Here is a 16,481-nt window from a genome sequence, read left to right as displayed (position 1 = left end):
AACCCTAGTGAAAAATAAATATACTAAAATGTATTTAAAATACATTTGTTTAATTCTATACTAATTTAAATTTTTAATTTTAAATTTCTAGTACTTAATTATACTACAAATACATTTACATATGTATGTACTTATATAATACCTTGTAATTTTACTGGTATACTTAAAGTCTGCTAAATTGGAACAACTAAATTTGTATTTAATGCACTTTAATTGTGCAGAAGTACTGCTTATTATTTAAAGATCATACAATCCTCATCAATAGTGACATAAAACTAAAACTAGAGAAATGTGCATTGTGCTCAAATAGTACTCTAAATAAAGTTTATTTCTAATAATTATATCAGTGAGTCTGGAGCGATATGTCAGTAAATATGTTAATAGATTTGAACTTAGTAGGAAATAAATGTATTTTAAATTACTTTTTTACTAGGGGAGCTACTCCTAATTTTAGGTGCAATCTCTGAAAGCTGTAATATCTTGCAAAACCATAAAATGTGAATGACAGTCTAAAACATCTAAAGTCCTCAACACTATTCACATTCACATTTTACAACTTTTTTAACGTCATATAGGAGAACTCCATTGATCTTTGAAAGAATAACATCTAAGCAATCAAATTTTCCTGTAGACACTGTCTGCAATACAGGATAAAACGAGAGCAACCATTTATAAATATTTGCTGAGATATTTTCTTTCTTCTGAAGGCATACAGCATGTCTGTGACCTTTTGAATTCTCCTTGTAAGTTTGTCGTTTTTCTGATTTTTACATTTCATGAAATTGTATTTGTCTGTGTAAACATCTGTGGAGAGGCAGTGCTTAATGAGCCTCAGGCAGAAATCCATGTGCTTTTCAGGATTAAGCACAATCTGTATGTGTGTGACTAGATTGCAGAAGAGAAGATTGTAAGCCACAGCTTTAGTGTGCTGTGAAAATCGAGCTATGACCTCAGAGTTGTTTATTGATTTCTCTTAAAAGTTGTTAGGAAAGCTTTAGGAACTAACAGTGCCTTTTATTTGCTTGTGTTATGGATCAGATTCAGGAGGTTCTAATGAATTTATTTGTGAAAGAAATACTGTATCTGTTTGTGTACATCTAATGCACTTAAACATTATTCACAATTTACAACAGTACTACAGTATATCATGCTGTGAGGTCATAAAAATTCAATACTCATGACCTTTAGTAGCAGCTGCTTCTAAATTAGTCCTTTTAATGAGTTTCAAAATCCACTCTAAGCATATTCCCACATGCTGGCTGGGATAATCTGATTATAGCATTTTACTGACAAACAAGTAGATGAATAAACTCTCTCTCTTGCATTATTACCACTCTCAGTACTCATAATAAATGTTTATTATTTTGTTTATATATATATATGACTCTTGGTGTTACAAATGCAGTGTGGTTGATGAGGGTAAACAATCCAGATAAACACTGAATTTTTTACTTGACTTCTTGTAATTAGAAGATTATTACAGAAATTTTCCAATAGAAATAGTGACTTTCTGAATTATATTTGCATGTAAACTATGAAGAGAAGAGAACAGATTTATACAGTGGGTACGGAAAGTATTCAGACCCCCTTCAATTTTTCACTCTTTGTTATATTGCAGCCATTTGCTAAAATCAAGTTCATTTTTTTTTCCTCATTAATGTACACACAGCACCCCATATTGACAGAAAAACACAGAATTGTTGACATTTTTGCAGATTTATTAAAAAAAGAAAAAACTGAAATATCACATGGTCCTAAGTATTCAGTTTTGCTCAGTATTTAGTAGAAGCACCCTTTTGATCTAATACAGCCATGAGTCTTTTTGGGAAAGATGCGACAAGTTTTTCACACCTGGATTTGGGGATCCTCTGCCATTCCTCCTTGCAGATCCTCTCCAGTTCTGTCAGGTTGGATGGTAAATGTTGGTGGACAGCCATTTTTAGGTCTCTCCAGAGATGCTCAATTGGGTTTAAGTCAGGGCTCTGGCTGGGCCATTTAAGAACAGTCACGGAGTTGTTGTGAAGCCACTCCTTTGTTATTTTAGCTGTGTGCTTAGGGTCATTGTCTTGTTGGAAGGTAAACCTTCGGCCCAGTCTGAGGTCCTGAACACTCTGGAGAGGGTTTTTGTCCAGGATATCCCTGTACTTGGCCGCATTCATCTTTCCCTCGATTGCAACCAGTCGTCCTGTCCCAGCTGCAGCTTATAATTACACTGTTGACCCATCCCTTTCACCTTTACCTACCCTTAAACCTGTCCATACCACCAAATCTGTCCCTAACCTTACCCGTATCCCACTTTAATAGAAGCAAAAGTGTTTTGCAATACAATATGACAACAATAAGTACATTGTCATTATTTTTGGATGTAAGTACATAGTAGTTAAGGCCATCTAATATAAAGTGTGACCTTTGTTTTTAACCTAGTCTACACATGAAATAGATTTTAAGGAAATTAACAGATTGTGTTTATTTGTTTGTTCAGTTTTGTATTAGTCTAGCAAATGTGAATTTGTGAGATTTGTGATAACCAAAATTTTTAAAAGTAATATGGTCATCCCAGTGTGATTTTAAATCTTTAAAATTTATCTTTTTTAAGCATGAAAGCTGTGCTTGCAGTTTGCTGTTTATAAACAGCTGTGTGTTTTGTTGTCAGCTTTCAGTTTATCATCACATGGAATAGTTGACACTCACTCTTTGTTTTAAAACACAGGTGAACTTTTGCATTTCAAATCACGTTGATATCTACGCATACAAATAGGTGAATTCTTAATCCATCAGACAGAAAGCGGAATCTTTTCTGTATATAATCCCACTCATGTCAGAATAATAAGCTTTACTGCCGCTCTGAAAGCAATGAAGCATACATGATTTATTCATAAAGCGCTGATAAATGTTGTACATATTTTACAAATTAATTATAACACTTTTAATTTACTAAAGGTGACTGGCCTTCTTACATGCCTGCTGATAATGATGATTTTACCTTGTCGAATGGTCACATAACATACTATTAGATCATTTTATGTAATGTTTATAGTAATGATTAAGTTCAATTAATATATATATATGTGTGTGTGTGTCACGGCTGTGTGTTGAATGAGGTGAACTACAACGTAATATAATGAAAAGTCTTTAATAAACTCCACAAATGGTAATTCCAGACAGAAACAGAAGGGAAACACACACGGCAACATAACTTTAACGTTGACAACCAAACAATGAACAGAATCCAACTTATAAAGGAGTGCTAACGATACAAAGACAGGTGTGGGTGATTAACCAATAATGACTTAACAAGGAACGGAACAGGAAAAACCATATATGGATACAAGAGGTAGAAAACAACAAAACAGTCCAAGGGGTCTGACAATATATATATATATATATATATATATATATACACATATATATAATTTTTTATGAGCCATTTTCTGCAGCTTTAATCCACAAGGACAACAGCTTTTTAATTGTACTCTAGCCAAATGTGCTCAAACCACTGTAGCCTAATGTTTGTGTAATCTAGTAACTACGCACATCATACATTTTAGGCAAGTACCATGTTATATTAGAACATTTTAAAAAGACTGAATTTGTGTTTAACTTGATCACGTTTAATAAAAATGCATTTTAAGTTTCTAATTATAATGCTGCATGTCCACAGTTATACAAAACATATGTAAAAGAAAAAAAACATATGCATTATCACCGGAGGCAGACAGTAGTGTAATATTTTTACTCTGTACTTTTCAAGTGTCTGTGCTTTATCAGAGTGTTTTTCTTTTGAAAACTTTACTTCACTACATTCCAAAGCATAATGTCATACTTTTTTTTTTACTGCACTACATTTCATGAATAAAGTTGTTTGTTTTACCTTTAATACTTAAGAACATTAAAAATGTAGTACTTTCTTGTACTCAAGTAAATCTTTGAATTACTTTTACTTGAGTAAACGTAAGAAAGTAATAGATTGCCAATGTAAAGTAAAAATACTTCACTACTGTCTGCCTCTGATTATCAAAGAACATCATTGCTGACTTCAGTCTATGACGAGTGTAAGCACTCTAAAACCGCTCCAGTTTTATTCAGCCAAATTGCAGAATTCAGTCATTGAGCATGCACGCTGACTAAAACTTCAGCATTTCAGTGATGACTCATCTGAATGCCTCTGACTAGCAATTGTGCTCATAAAATTAACAGAATTGTGTGTGATTGGTTATAATGCGAAACACTGTAAAAACTTATGAAAAAGAAAAAGAAACATCATTTGCGATACGCGCTCCACTATGTTTAAGTCATATATATGTTTAAGTCGTAAGTTCGCATAAACCTTGCAGAATGTGCAAGATATTAATAGCCAAAAAAGAAGGGGGAAAAGAGAAAAAATAGATCTTAAATTGCATGTTTTTTTTGTTTGTTTTGTTTTGTTTGTTTTTTTAAGAACTGCCCTGAATACGCGTTTTCACATAACAGTCGTTTACATAGTCCAAATGCATTTACACAAATTAAGCAGTTTAAAAGTTTACATGTGCTTGATTTTCATTACCTGATGATCCACAACTGTTTTTATGATTTTTTTTTTCAAGTCCCATGTTTGTCCCATGTTGTCTTGCACATCAATGAATGTTTGCAGTTTTTGATCCTCAGTATTAAGAATCAGTTTTAAGAATAAAGAATCAATCATGTAATCTTTTGAACTCGCTTTTGTGTGTGTGTGTGTGTGTGTACGGTCCCCCTGCAGTCCCCACAATGTTAAAAAATTATTAAAAATAGTAAATTATGTGTATCTAAAAGTGTAACAATGCAAACATGTTTCCTGTAAGGGGTAGGTTTAGAGTTAGGGTTGAGTTAGGGGATAGACAATATCGTTTGGTCAGTATAAAATCTATAGAAGTCTATGGAAAGTCCCCACAATTCACAAAAACAAACGTGTGTGTGTGTGTGTGTGTGTGTGTGTGTGTAAATTCAGTTATTATTTAGTCCTGTGGTCTGCATGTAAACATCTATTATGTGAAATAGCTTATTTTAAAATAGCTGTACTGAATAAAAACAAATCATTAAATCATTAACATTTTGCAGATCCTGCAGTGGTGACTTCAACAAACATTTAATGTTCCTTTGAAGTTAATTTTGGTGCAGTAAAAGTGCAATGAAATTTCGAATAGTTTTCTTGCAAGACACATTAGAGAAAACATTAAAATATAAATATAAATATAAATAAATATATTTTATTTAAAAACTAATAAAATGTAATTACTAATCAAAGTGAATCATTATGAATTTGCCAAAAATTGCTTTTGAATTAAACCAAACACCTGTAATTCATGAAGTGAATAAAGTCTTGAAATGCCCCCTCCTTCATGCAGTCCTAGAACTGGGCCTGAGTAGAACTGTAATAATGAAAGTTACAAAATGTTCTGTTTTCTGTTTTCATGAATCTACTTCATAAGAAATTTATTGTTGTGCTTTCTGTCACTGTGAATGACCCTTCACTTTAATTCCAACCATGTCAGCCGACTGATGTCTTTTAAAGTTTTCATGGTTCAAAGTGTGACAGCCAAGAAAAGTTTGAGACTCTTTCCACAGCAACTCAAATAAAATGGATGTCCAAGAGCAATTAAAAAATATCTCATGGAGCCAAGCCTTTGATGCACTGTTTTCATCCAAATGTTGAATAGTATGCTGAATAGCGAGCTTTAAAAAGATGGGGAACCAAAGGACTTAGCTGAAAGGCAGGAAGTAATCAGGGACACAGCTCTTCAACACTGGGAAGGTAATTGAACAAGGGAGTATAAAAAAGAGTGAGAAAAAAGAGGTGTGAACACTAACATTAGGAATTGGGGGACTTAAGCACTTCTTTCTGCTGCTAATACTGACTACAATAACCAAATTCCCCTCCCTGCTGAACATTTGATTGGGTTAGCAGAGCTCTTGTCAAAAATCATTCACCAAGAGCTTTTTGAAGCTGAAATGGAAAACTGAAGGAGCTGTACTGTGGATGATAAGTGCTCCATACATAAGCTGGTGTCAATAAAATATATTTGGGCTGGAAATTGATTCCTTGCACAATCCTTGCTTTTATTGCCTTAGACTCTAACTTTTTTTTTTTTTTTTTTACATATATGTACAGTGAGGTCCAAAGTCTGATAAATGTATACAATTAGATACTTTATCAGCATAACAATTTCAAAAATAATAATGTACTGTATATTAATTGTAACTGAATTAAGTTGAATTAAATGTGGAAATGTCTAAAGTGGAATCAAGGAAATCTGACCTTTCCTGTAAAGTAGTTCCTCACTTTGTCAAAAAAAAAATGGTGCAGATGTATAAAGTCTTCTGGTATAATCCTATCATATGCTTTATTGTTTGCTTGTATTTGTTTTATTTCTCTAGATTCTGGCAAATATCATAATTTTCATATGTGGGAACCTGGCAGGAGCATACCACAAGCACCTGATGGAACTGGCACTAAAGCAGACATATCAAGACACCTGCAACTGTATAAAATCACCCATCAAACTGGAGTTTGAGAAGCGACAACAGGTTCAGTATAAATCTTGCTTTACTTTCTATGAGTTCTTAAGTCATGATCTATCAGCTGGTCTGTGGCTGGAGTTGAAAGAACTGATATATTCCATGTTTCCTTTGGCAAAGCACTGAATGCTCATGGTGAGTTAACATTTGTAAATTAGGGAGTGAATTGGTAGGGAGTGAATTGGGTCTAGGCCTGGAACACCGGAAAGCTTATGTGTTATGTACCAGTTTGCTGAAAGAATGACAGAACTGGATTAGATTAGTGTAAAAATAATAATTCCTTATCCTCCTAAGACATATCACACAAACTTAATGTTTATTTATTCTACAATACACTGAAAGTACACTGTATTTAATTGCATGGAAACTTCTTTAATAGGGCTTCTTATGTAAAGTGAATCATGAAGTGTGATGATAAAATTGTCTGTTTTTTTTTTTGTTTTTGTTTTTTTTGACAGTTCCTAGTTGGTAATGTTAAGAATTTTTTAAAGGTCATGTCTATGCCACAAGTGTAATGTAATGTTATGTATGCCACAAATGTAAGATTTGAGATACAACTGCAGATACAGAAATCAATGACTTGTTGACACTGACAGCGATTTGCAGTAACAAAGCGATTTGAAATCATTCTTTTTTTCAATATCTGGCATCACAGCAAATAGATGCAGCAACTACCAACGGCAGGCCATTGCAATAAAGACAGTTTAGTACACAGCAAAATGTTCTGCTGCTTTGTCAATTGGTTAGAACAAAACAAACAAACAAACAAACAAACAAAAAAGATTAACACAGCTATTATCAGTTGTTATTTTAGCATATCATGCCTATAAAGGAAGCAATGTTATTGAATTTGATTTGTTGCCTAGACTCTTAGCCATAATTATTTTTCCATAAGTTTGACATTAAGTTATCAGTGGTTCCCTTTTGAGACACTGCAAATGTTTACAGTCTCCTCTTCTCGGCCCAGTTGCTAATGAGTGGAAACCAGGATGCTTCTGTGATGCTGGTTCTCAGGCCCCAGTTTAGACAGGGCCACAAAGGCAGATGGTGTGACTGAAGCCTACTGCTGTCTCTGTGAAGTCTGAAGGCCGCTGCTGGCATATTGGCTGTGTTCCATCAGACTATATGCTCTGTGAGAGGTCAAACATTGCCTCTCTCCTCTTCTCTGGATTAACCTCTTAAGGATATCCTCTCAGGCTGCGGGTGATGAATTGTGCTTTCCACAGCTCAGTGGTCTCGGCTACCACTGCAACATTGCACAGTTTTCTGCTGCTGTTGTTATTGCAGTAGATCCTAGTATAGCACATTAATTAGTGGAAAAAAGGATAATGATGCATTTGTCACAGCGTAAATTAATGTATATGGCTTTTATGTAGATGCTAATAAAATTATCAGGATTTTAAAATGTTTTTTATGAGTTCATTATGGTTGATTAGGGGGAAATGTACCAGACCTACTGGGCAATTAACCTTCTCTTGCATGTAGCATAGAGTCAAGCTATCATAAGCTTTCATAATGACCCTCCAGACCGTCCCTGTTAGATCTAATTAAACTCATTCACACTTTATGCCTAGTGGGGAAATCTTATAAAATTTAAAATTGAATTTGGTAATCTTAGTTTTACCTTATCAAAAAAAGTCCACCGTAACCCAGTTATATCAATCCCAGAAGAATATCACATTGCAGATGCCTTTGACTCATAGATTTTCACATCTCCTGTGAAAAATGTGAGCTAAGGTATAATTTTCTTGAAGAGCTCCGGTAAGGGAAGGCTAATAAAGCAGAACTAATGTGCAGCAGGAATTTTCTGTGATGCTTAAATGTGGATTAACCACCTGCAGAATTGGTCTTGCTTAATATTAGTTTGTATTGCTACATTGTAAAAGTTTTAGAGTTTCCCATTTATTTATAGATGTTGTTGTGTTCACCAGACAAATCAAATTTCCAAAAGTTCTAAAACATATTAAGATATCTAATAGCTAGCTAGCTAGATAACTAACAACGGTAATATCTTAACTTTAACTGTTTTTATTCAAATCCAAGGATACTAATTAGCATTGTTGAATTCAACTATAGTAAATACATTAAATTATTATTATTATTATTTATTTATTTATTTTTTATTTTTGCATTCCAAGTAATATCAATCAAACAACAGTTGGGTTGTTTTGGTTAATTAATGATAACTTAAATAAATACAGGTAACTTACAAAATTAAAGTTTACTGAAAGTGTTTTTTTTCCCTCACCACTGTAACGCACTGCTTTTGCAAGGTTCCATGAAAAAGTTTCAGCTTTTATTTTCCTTTCACAGGTTCATTAAGTTTGTCAAAATTATCCATCCTCGATCACTTTTAGTCAGCTTTGACGAAACTCCTCTCATAGTGCGTCTTTTCAAAGTGACTGGCCACCTTGTCACCTGGGGCCAGCTGCATAAACCTAACCTCTGTGTTAAGACCTAGTGTTAACCAAGGGGTAATCAGTCTTATATTTTGGATTCAATCTAAGTTTATATGTAACCAAATGTAAAAAAATTTTGAACAGTCTCAAAAACAAAAGTTAGATGACTAACTTTTAAGCCTAGTCTAAACCTTTTATGCGACCGGCCCCTGACCTGAATACAGCGCACTGATTCACTAAATGTGTTTAGGGTTCAGATTGCACTATATGTTGCAAACCCAGAAACAACATACCGAATTGTGCTACTAATTTAGTGTTCTTTGTCTGTTTGATTACGTCATTAATTGATCTTTACCATACATCTCTGCCATATGTACATCAACTTGACATAGTCACCACTAGTAAGCTGCTACTAAATATATAGTAAAAACTTTAAATTGCTGTAAAGTTGCTTTGCAACGATATGTATTGTAAAAAGCGCTATACAAATACAGTTGAATTGAATTGAATTGAATTGAATATGTGGAGAATAACGCACAACACCCAGTTCTTTTTTCTTTTCTTTTCTTTTTTTTTTTTTAAAGTGGTGTTTATCGGAATTTGCAAATAATCTCTTCAATTTCAAGTTAACACTTTTACAATGTAGGTAGCTGACCTCTATGGCAGAATCATAACTGTCATGAACCTCATAAGTGACTGATCTGGAATACTCTACACAGGCAGAAAGTCTACACACTACTTATGATTAGCACTCTACACAGGTGACTCACATTTATTTATTTATTTTCACAAAATCTATTGACTAAAATGTTTTAACATAAGTCTTAATAAAGTTACAAACCCTTTAGAATAACCTTCATATTTGGAGAAATGCCTGTATGGTGTCTTCCTGCAAAGACAGGTAGGAAGCTGTCCAGGTTTTGGAACAGAGCATACTGTAAATGATAGAGTGAATGTGTTTCCTCACTTTTTCTCTTTCACTTTATTTATTTAAAGACTGTGTGCAGTCTTTTATGTAATATAATTTTTTCTTCAAACTCAAATCTTTGCTTCACATATCAAAGAGACAAGCTAGATAAGTGTGTATATGAGATATAATTATCTCATTCCCTGTTGTGGTGTGTTTTTGCTACAGGAACGTCTGTTGCTGTCTCTGCTTCCTGCTCACATTGCCCGAGTGATGAAAGCTGAAATCATACAGAGACTACAGGGGCCGAAGTTTGGTCAGGTGGAAAACACCAACAACTTCCATAATTTATATGTACAACGCCACACCAACGTCAGGTGTGTTGATAATATAAATAAATTAATAAATGTGAGCATGTGATGGTGTCAATTTTTGATGTTGCAATAATCACTAAAACTTTTGGTCACACTTTATCTTAAGTTCTCACTGTTAACAAACCACTAACTACGACTTTTGCCTCAATAAACTCCTAATTTGCTGCTTATTAATAGTTAGTAAGGTAGTTGTTAAGTTCAGGTATGGGGTAGGATCAGGAATATGGTCATGCAGAATATGTGCTTTATAAGTAGCCTTCTAATAAACAGCCAATATGTTAATAGGCATGCTAATAACTAACTAGTTAACTGTAACATAGCGAGGGAGACGTGAAGCGGGCAGATCCAAATGCCAGCTTTTATTACAATGAGACAGAGACATAGTAAAAAACAGGCAGGGTCAAAACAGTGGCAAACAGGTATATAAGAGCAAAACACAAGAGTAAACCGGGAGGCAGACGAGGGTCGATCAGGAGCGAACGTTATCCAAGGGGCGAGGAAAACGGGTAATCCAGATAGGCAGGCTAGAGTTCATACGAGTGGTGAGCAGAGTCCAAACGACTAGGCAAAGGGTAATATCCATGATGGGGGAAAGGTCCAGGGCAGGCTGAAGGCAGACAAGACGATATACCAGGCTAGAAAACAACACACGGAAAAACTAACAAGAAACACGACTGAACAAGACTAGGAATTAACAAGGAGGCTCCGTATGGCAGCTAACCGCTAACACACAGAGTGTGCTAAACACAGTCCAATACTCAGCCCAGAATAGTGGGAAGGGCCTCATATTTATGCAGTTCATGACTGGCTGCAGCTGTGAGTGAGGTGAAACATGAGAAAGGTAGTCCAGGGTGTAGTGCAACAGTCTATGTAACGTGAAATGACAAGGCAACCTCTGGTGGCGAACGGACTGGAGATCAGGACCAGATTCATGACATTAATAGTGCAAATTGTTCCCTAGTGTTACCAAGCTTTTACCACAGTATACGGTATTATCATGATATTGAAATAGAAGTTGAAATTGAAGTTTAATAACTTTTTTCCTTATAACGTCTCAGGTTACGTATGTAACCCTGGTTCGCCGAGGGAACGAGACGCCGCGTCGAAACGCTAGGGGGAACGCCTTCAGCGTGACCGTGCTCTGAATCACATGTGTAATCAGTCCAATGGAAGAGCGAGACGTCAACGGCGGGTGACGTCACCAACCAGGAAGCTATAAATACACGTGCGTTGGAAACCGGCGTCAGCTTCAGGAGAGAAGCAGCACTCGCAGGGATGCAGGATGAGGGCCTCGAGACGCGGCGTCTCGTTCCCTCGGGGAACCAGGGTTACATACGTAACCTGAGACGTTCCCCTTCAGGAACTCGAGCCGCGTCGAAACGCTAGGGGAACGAGATGCCCACGCCGCCAGAAGCCAAGTCCCTGCCTAGGAAGAGCTAGGACAAAGGACGGAAGAGCCAGGAGAGACTCGTAAGTCTAGGTCATAAAACCTGACAAAAGTAAGAGGAGTGGACCATCCCGCAGCATTACAGATGTCCTGAATAGGGACACCTTCGAGGAAGGCCTTGGAGGCCGAAACACTCCGGGTTGAGTGAGCCTTGACCCCTAAAGGAGTAGGGAGACCAGAGGACTCATATGCAGTAGAGATAGCATCCACAATCCAACGACTTAAAGTTTGTTTGGTGGCCGGAAAGCCTCGCTTAGCCGGACCATAGCAAACGAAAAGCTGATCAGATTTTCTCCACATGGCAGCTCTGTGGACGTACGTGTCCAGCGCTCGAACTGGACACATACAGTTTAGCTTCTGCTGGTCGGGCTCCCGGAAGGGAGGAGGACAAAAGGCCTGAAGTACGACCGGCCGTGGTGCTGAGGAGTGGACTTTAGGGATATAACCCGGACGAGGGTGCAAAAAAGGTTTTGCCAAACCTGGCGCAAAGTCCAGAAAAGAAGGGGCCACTGATAGGGCCTGGAGATCCCCAACTCTCTTAAGAGAAGTAATAGCAATGAGCAAAACTGTCTTAATCGTAAGGTGACGATCGGAAATCTCTTCAATAGGCTCGAAAGGAGGCCTACAGAGAGCCTCAAGCACCAGCGACAAGTCCCATGAGGGAACACGAGAACGTACAGGAGGCCTCAGCCTCAGTGCACCGTGGAGGAAACGAGAGACAAGGGGGTCTTTACCCACCGAGAGACCACCGAGAGGGGCATGGTAGGCCGCAATGGCCGCCACGTAGACCTTCAGGGTGGAGTGGGATAACCCTGCGGAAAGCCTATCCTGCAGGAACTCCAGCACTGTACCAACTGGGCAGTTAACTGGGTCCTGCTGGTGGCGTTCGCACCAAGAAGTGAAAAGCCTCCACTTCAAGGCATAAAGTTTCCTCGTAGAGGGAGCTCTAGATTGGAGGATGGTCTCAACAACCTCGGTTGAGAGACCGGAAGCTAAAAGGTGTGCCCCCTCAGGGGCCACACCCAAAGTTTCCACAGCTCCGGGCGAGGGTGGAACACAGAGCCCCCCGCCTGTGAGAGGAGATCCCTCCTGACGGGAATCTCCCGTGGAGAGCCGTCGAGGAGAGAAATCCGGTCCGAGAACCATACTCGGCCCGGCCAGTATGGGGCTACTAGGAGGAGGGACACCCCGTCCCGGCGCACTCTCTCTAGAACTCCCGGGAGCAGAGCGATCGGGGGGAAAAGCGTACAGACGAAGCCTCGGCCACGTCTGTACCATGGCATCCAGCCCCAGGGGAGCTGGATGAACTAGAGAGTACCAGAGGGGACATTGCGTGTTCTCCCTCGTGGCAAAAAGGTCCACTTGGGCTGGACCAAACACTCTCCAAATCTGCTTCACCACCTCGGGGTGAAGCATCCATTCCCCCGGGCCTCGGCCCCTGTCTCGACAGGATGTCTGCTCCCACATTGAGATACCCCGGCAAGTAAACTGCTCTCAGCGAGAGGAGTTTGCCCCGGGACCACACAAGGATCTGGTGCGCCAGCTTGTACAAGGGGCGCGAACGCAGGCCTCCCTGGTGGTTGATGTAAGAGACCACCGCTGTGTTGTCGGTGCGGACCAACACATGGCGGTCTCTTAGGTCCGGGAGAAAGTGCTTCAGTGCTTGGAACACGGCCAGCATCTCCAGGCAATTTATGTGCCAAGTGAGTTGGTGACCTCTCCACAGACCGCGGGCGGTGTGGCCACTCATGACCGCACCCCAACCGGTGAGGGAAGCATCTGTCGCTAGCGTTACGCGGCGACAAGGAGCTCCCAGCACCGGGCCCTGAGACAGGAACCAGGGATTCCTCCACATGTCCAAGGCACGTAGGCATCGCCGCGTGACCTTGATCATGCGAAGCGGTTTTTCCTCGGGGAGAACCCCCTGGTTTTGAGCCACCACTGTAGGGGTCTCATGTACAGCAGGCCAAAAGGTATCACGTTGGACGCAGCCGCCATCAGACCCAGCAGTTGTTGAAACTGCTTGACAGTGAGTGACCGGCCTACTTTGACTCTCCTGACTGCAGCGAGGATCGACTCTATCCGAGCAGGAGACAACCGTGCCTGCATCGTGGTCGAATCCCATACCACACCTAGATAAGTGGTTCTCTGTAATGGAGACAACACACTTTTCTTGGCGTTCAGTCTCAGCCCCAACTCTTTCATGTGAGCGAGCACAACATCTCGATGCTGAGCCGCTAACTGTTCCGACTGTGCTAGAATTAACCAGTCGTCGATATAGTTTAGTATGCGGATGCCCTGGAGTCGCAACGGAGCCAGAGCTGCATCCACACACTTGGTAAAAGTGCGGGGGGAGAGTGCTAGGCCGAACGGAAGAACCCGATATTGGTATGCTTCGCCCCTGAAAGCAAACCTGAGGAACTTCCTGTGTTGAGGAAGGATGGAGACATGGAAGTACGCGTCTTTCAGATCTATCGTCACAAACCAGTCCTCGGACCTGATTTGTGACACTACTTGCTTGAGAGTAAGCATCCTGAACTTCAGCTTCATGACTGAGCGGTTCAGAACACGAAGATCTAAAATGGGACGCAGGCCCCCATCCTTCTTCGGAACAATGAAATACCGGCTGTAGAACCCGGACTCCCTGTCGTGAGGAGGGACCACCTCGATGGCCTCCTTCCTCAGAAGAGAAACTACTTCTTGTTCCATTACCAGACCCTGCTCGGGGCCCACCAAGGTGGGGGAGACCCCGACAAATGGCGGCGGAGGAGCGCCGAACTGTATTCGATACCCTCTTTCTACAGTACGCAGGACCCAAGCAGACACATTGGGCAGTAGTTTCCACGCTGCCAAATGATCTACTAAGGGAACCAGTCTCTCGAGACTGGTCTCTGGTGTTTGTTGAGTCACTAGAACGGTGTCCTGTAACGGTTCCCCGGCAGGAAGCACCTGAACTAGCGGCCCCTGAAACCCCCTCGGGGGTGGCGAGCCCCCCGGCCCCGCTACGTTGCCGGGCGGGAGAAACCGAGGTGTATGCTCGCTGGAGGCCGCTGCGCCCTGAAGCACCGGCAGGGTTAGCAGAACGGTCTCCTGAGGGCACAGGAGGGAGGCGGACACCGAAGAATGCGGTGCACCCCGCCTTTCCCCCCTTGGGGCTGCCCTCAGCGGTCCTGAATTGTCAGGACCGCTTAGTCGAGGACTTCTTAGACTGCAGCACGACCCTTAGGTCGGGCCTCGCCCTAGAAGTCCCCGACTTAGAGCGTACGACCACTTGCTCTCGATGGGGCGGAGTGCGAGTGGCCACACTCTGTTTCTGTGCGTCACGGTATGAGGAGCTGGTAGACGGCCGAGGCTGCTCCCGCCCAGCAGCCTCGCGAGCTGGATGGCGGAGGGGGAGGAACCGCTGGAATGCCGCCGCTTGCTTACGAGCCTCCTGGTACCTGTCGACGACCGAGTTAACGGAGTCGCCGAACAGGCCAGAAGGCGAAAGCGGGGCGTCCAGAAGGAAGACCCTGTCCGTTTCTTTCATATCGGACAGGGTCAACCAAAGGTGTCTCTCCACGGCCACTAGGGCTGCTATAGACCGCCCAATAGCACGAGCGGTCTCCTTAGTGGCGCGGAGAGCAAGATCAGCGGTTCTCCTAACCTCCGCGATGTCAGCGTCTTTGATCTCTTCGCCTTCATCCAGCTCTTTCAGCAGGTCAGCCTGGTATGCCTGCAACACGGACATCGTGTGCAGACACGCACCAGCCTGACCTGCCGCCGTGTACCCCTTGCCAACCAACGCTGAGGTGACTCGCAGCGGTTTGGTCGGCAATGCCGGAGCCTTAAGAGACGATGCCGAACCGGGGGACAGATAGCTGGCGAGTGTCTGTTCCACCCGTGGCATTGCTCTGTAGCCGCGCTCATCCAGCCCCGCAACACTGCCATAATTGTAGGAAGCGGGGATGAACAAGCGGGCTGAAAACGGAGAATTCCACGATCTCGACACCTCGGTGTGGAGATCGGGAAAAAAAGGAAGGCTCCGGCGGGCTGAAGGTGGCCGAGACTGCAGAAATCTCTCATCTAATCTGCTTCTCTGAGGCTCGGCCTGTGACTCGGTGGGCCAATCTATTTTTAGCTTCTCGACCGCACGAGTCACAACCTCCAGCAGCTCCTCATACTGCACAGACTGGGGGGTTTCCTCGACGATCTCGACCTCAGCCCCCTCGGAGGATGAGAGTCGGACCGTCGAGCCCGATCCGCGAGGGGAAGAAACCGCAGTGCGGGCTTCCGATCCCGCGGACCGGGCTGCGGATCTGCTGGGTGAGGCAGAAGATAGGGGGACACCCGTCTCCATACCCTCCAGCAGATCCAACTGCGATCCCCACGAGTGTAGTGCCCGCTCCGCCTCGGCGGAAGCGGGACCAGACCCGCGAGGAACGCTTTTGAAGGCTCCCTCCTCGAAGAGAGCCTTCCGGGAGCGGAGCGTGCGCATCGGAAGAAGATCGCAGTGCGGGCAATCCGCATGCCGCATGCTCCGCTCCCAGACAAACCACGCATAGAGCGTGTGTATCCCCGCTCGTGATGTAGCGAGGGCAGGGAGGAACACACGCTCTAAAACATGGTTTGTCTAAATGCTTAGTTTTTTGACTCTTTTTAGACATTGTGCTCTTTGAAATAAAAGTGGTGCAAACTGGCAACCAAAACGAGCACAAACACACAGACACAGAGCGCTGCTGAAAGACAGAAGCTGACGCCGGTTTCCAACGCACGTGTATTTATAGCTTCCTGGTTGGTGACGTCACCCGCCGTTGACGTCTCGCTCTTCCATTGGACTG

At 41.8% G+C, this 16,481-nt stretch overlaps 1 protein-coding gene across 4 annotated transcripts in view; it reads left to right on the top strand.

Moving 5' to 3' along the window:
• adcy2a (adenylate cyclase 2a) overlaps positions 1–16,481 on the top strand; it is a 124,534-nt gene that overhangs the window by 85,915 nt on the left and 22,138 nt on the right. For all 4 annotated transcript variants that reach the window (XM_051132400.1, XM_051132399.1, XM_051132398.1 and 1 more), the window contains 2 exons: positions 6,394–6,543; positions 10,069–10,217. In XM_051132400.1, the coding sequence (XP_050988357.1) occupies positions 6,394–6,543; positions 10,069–10,217 (299 nt within the window). The remainder of the gene's footprint in view (positions 1–6,393; positions 6,544–10,068; positions 10,218–16,481) is intronic.

Source organism: Labeo rohita, chromosome 16, assembly GCF_022985175.1.
Source record: "Labeo rohita strain BAU-BD-2019 chromosome 16, IGBB_LRoh.1.0, whole genome shotgun sequence".
Taxonomy (NCBI): domain Eukaryota; kingdom Metazoa; phylum Chordata; class Actinopteri; order Cypriniformes; family Cyprinidae; genus Labeo; species Labeo rohita.
This window is presented reverse-complemented; position numbering and strand designations above follow the sequence as displayed.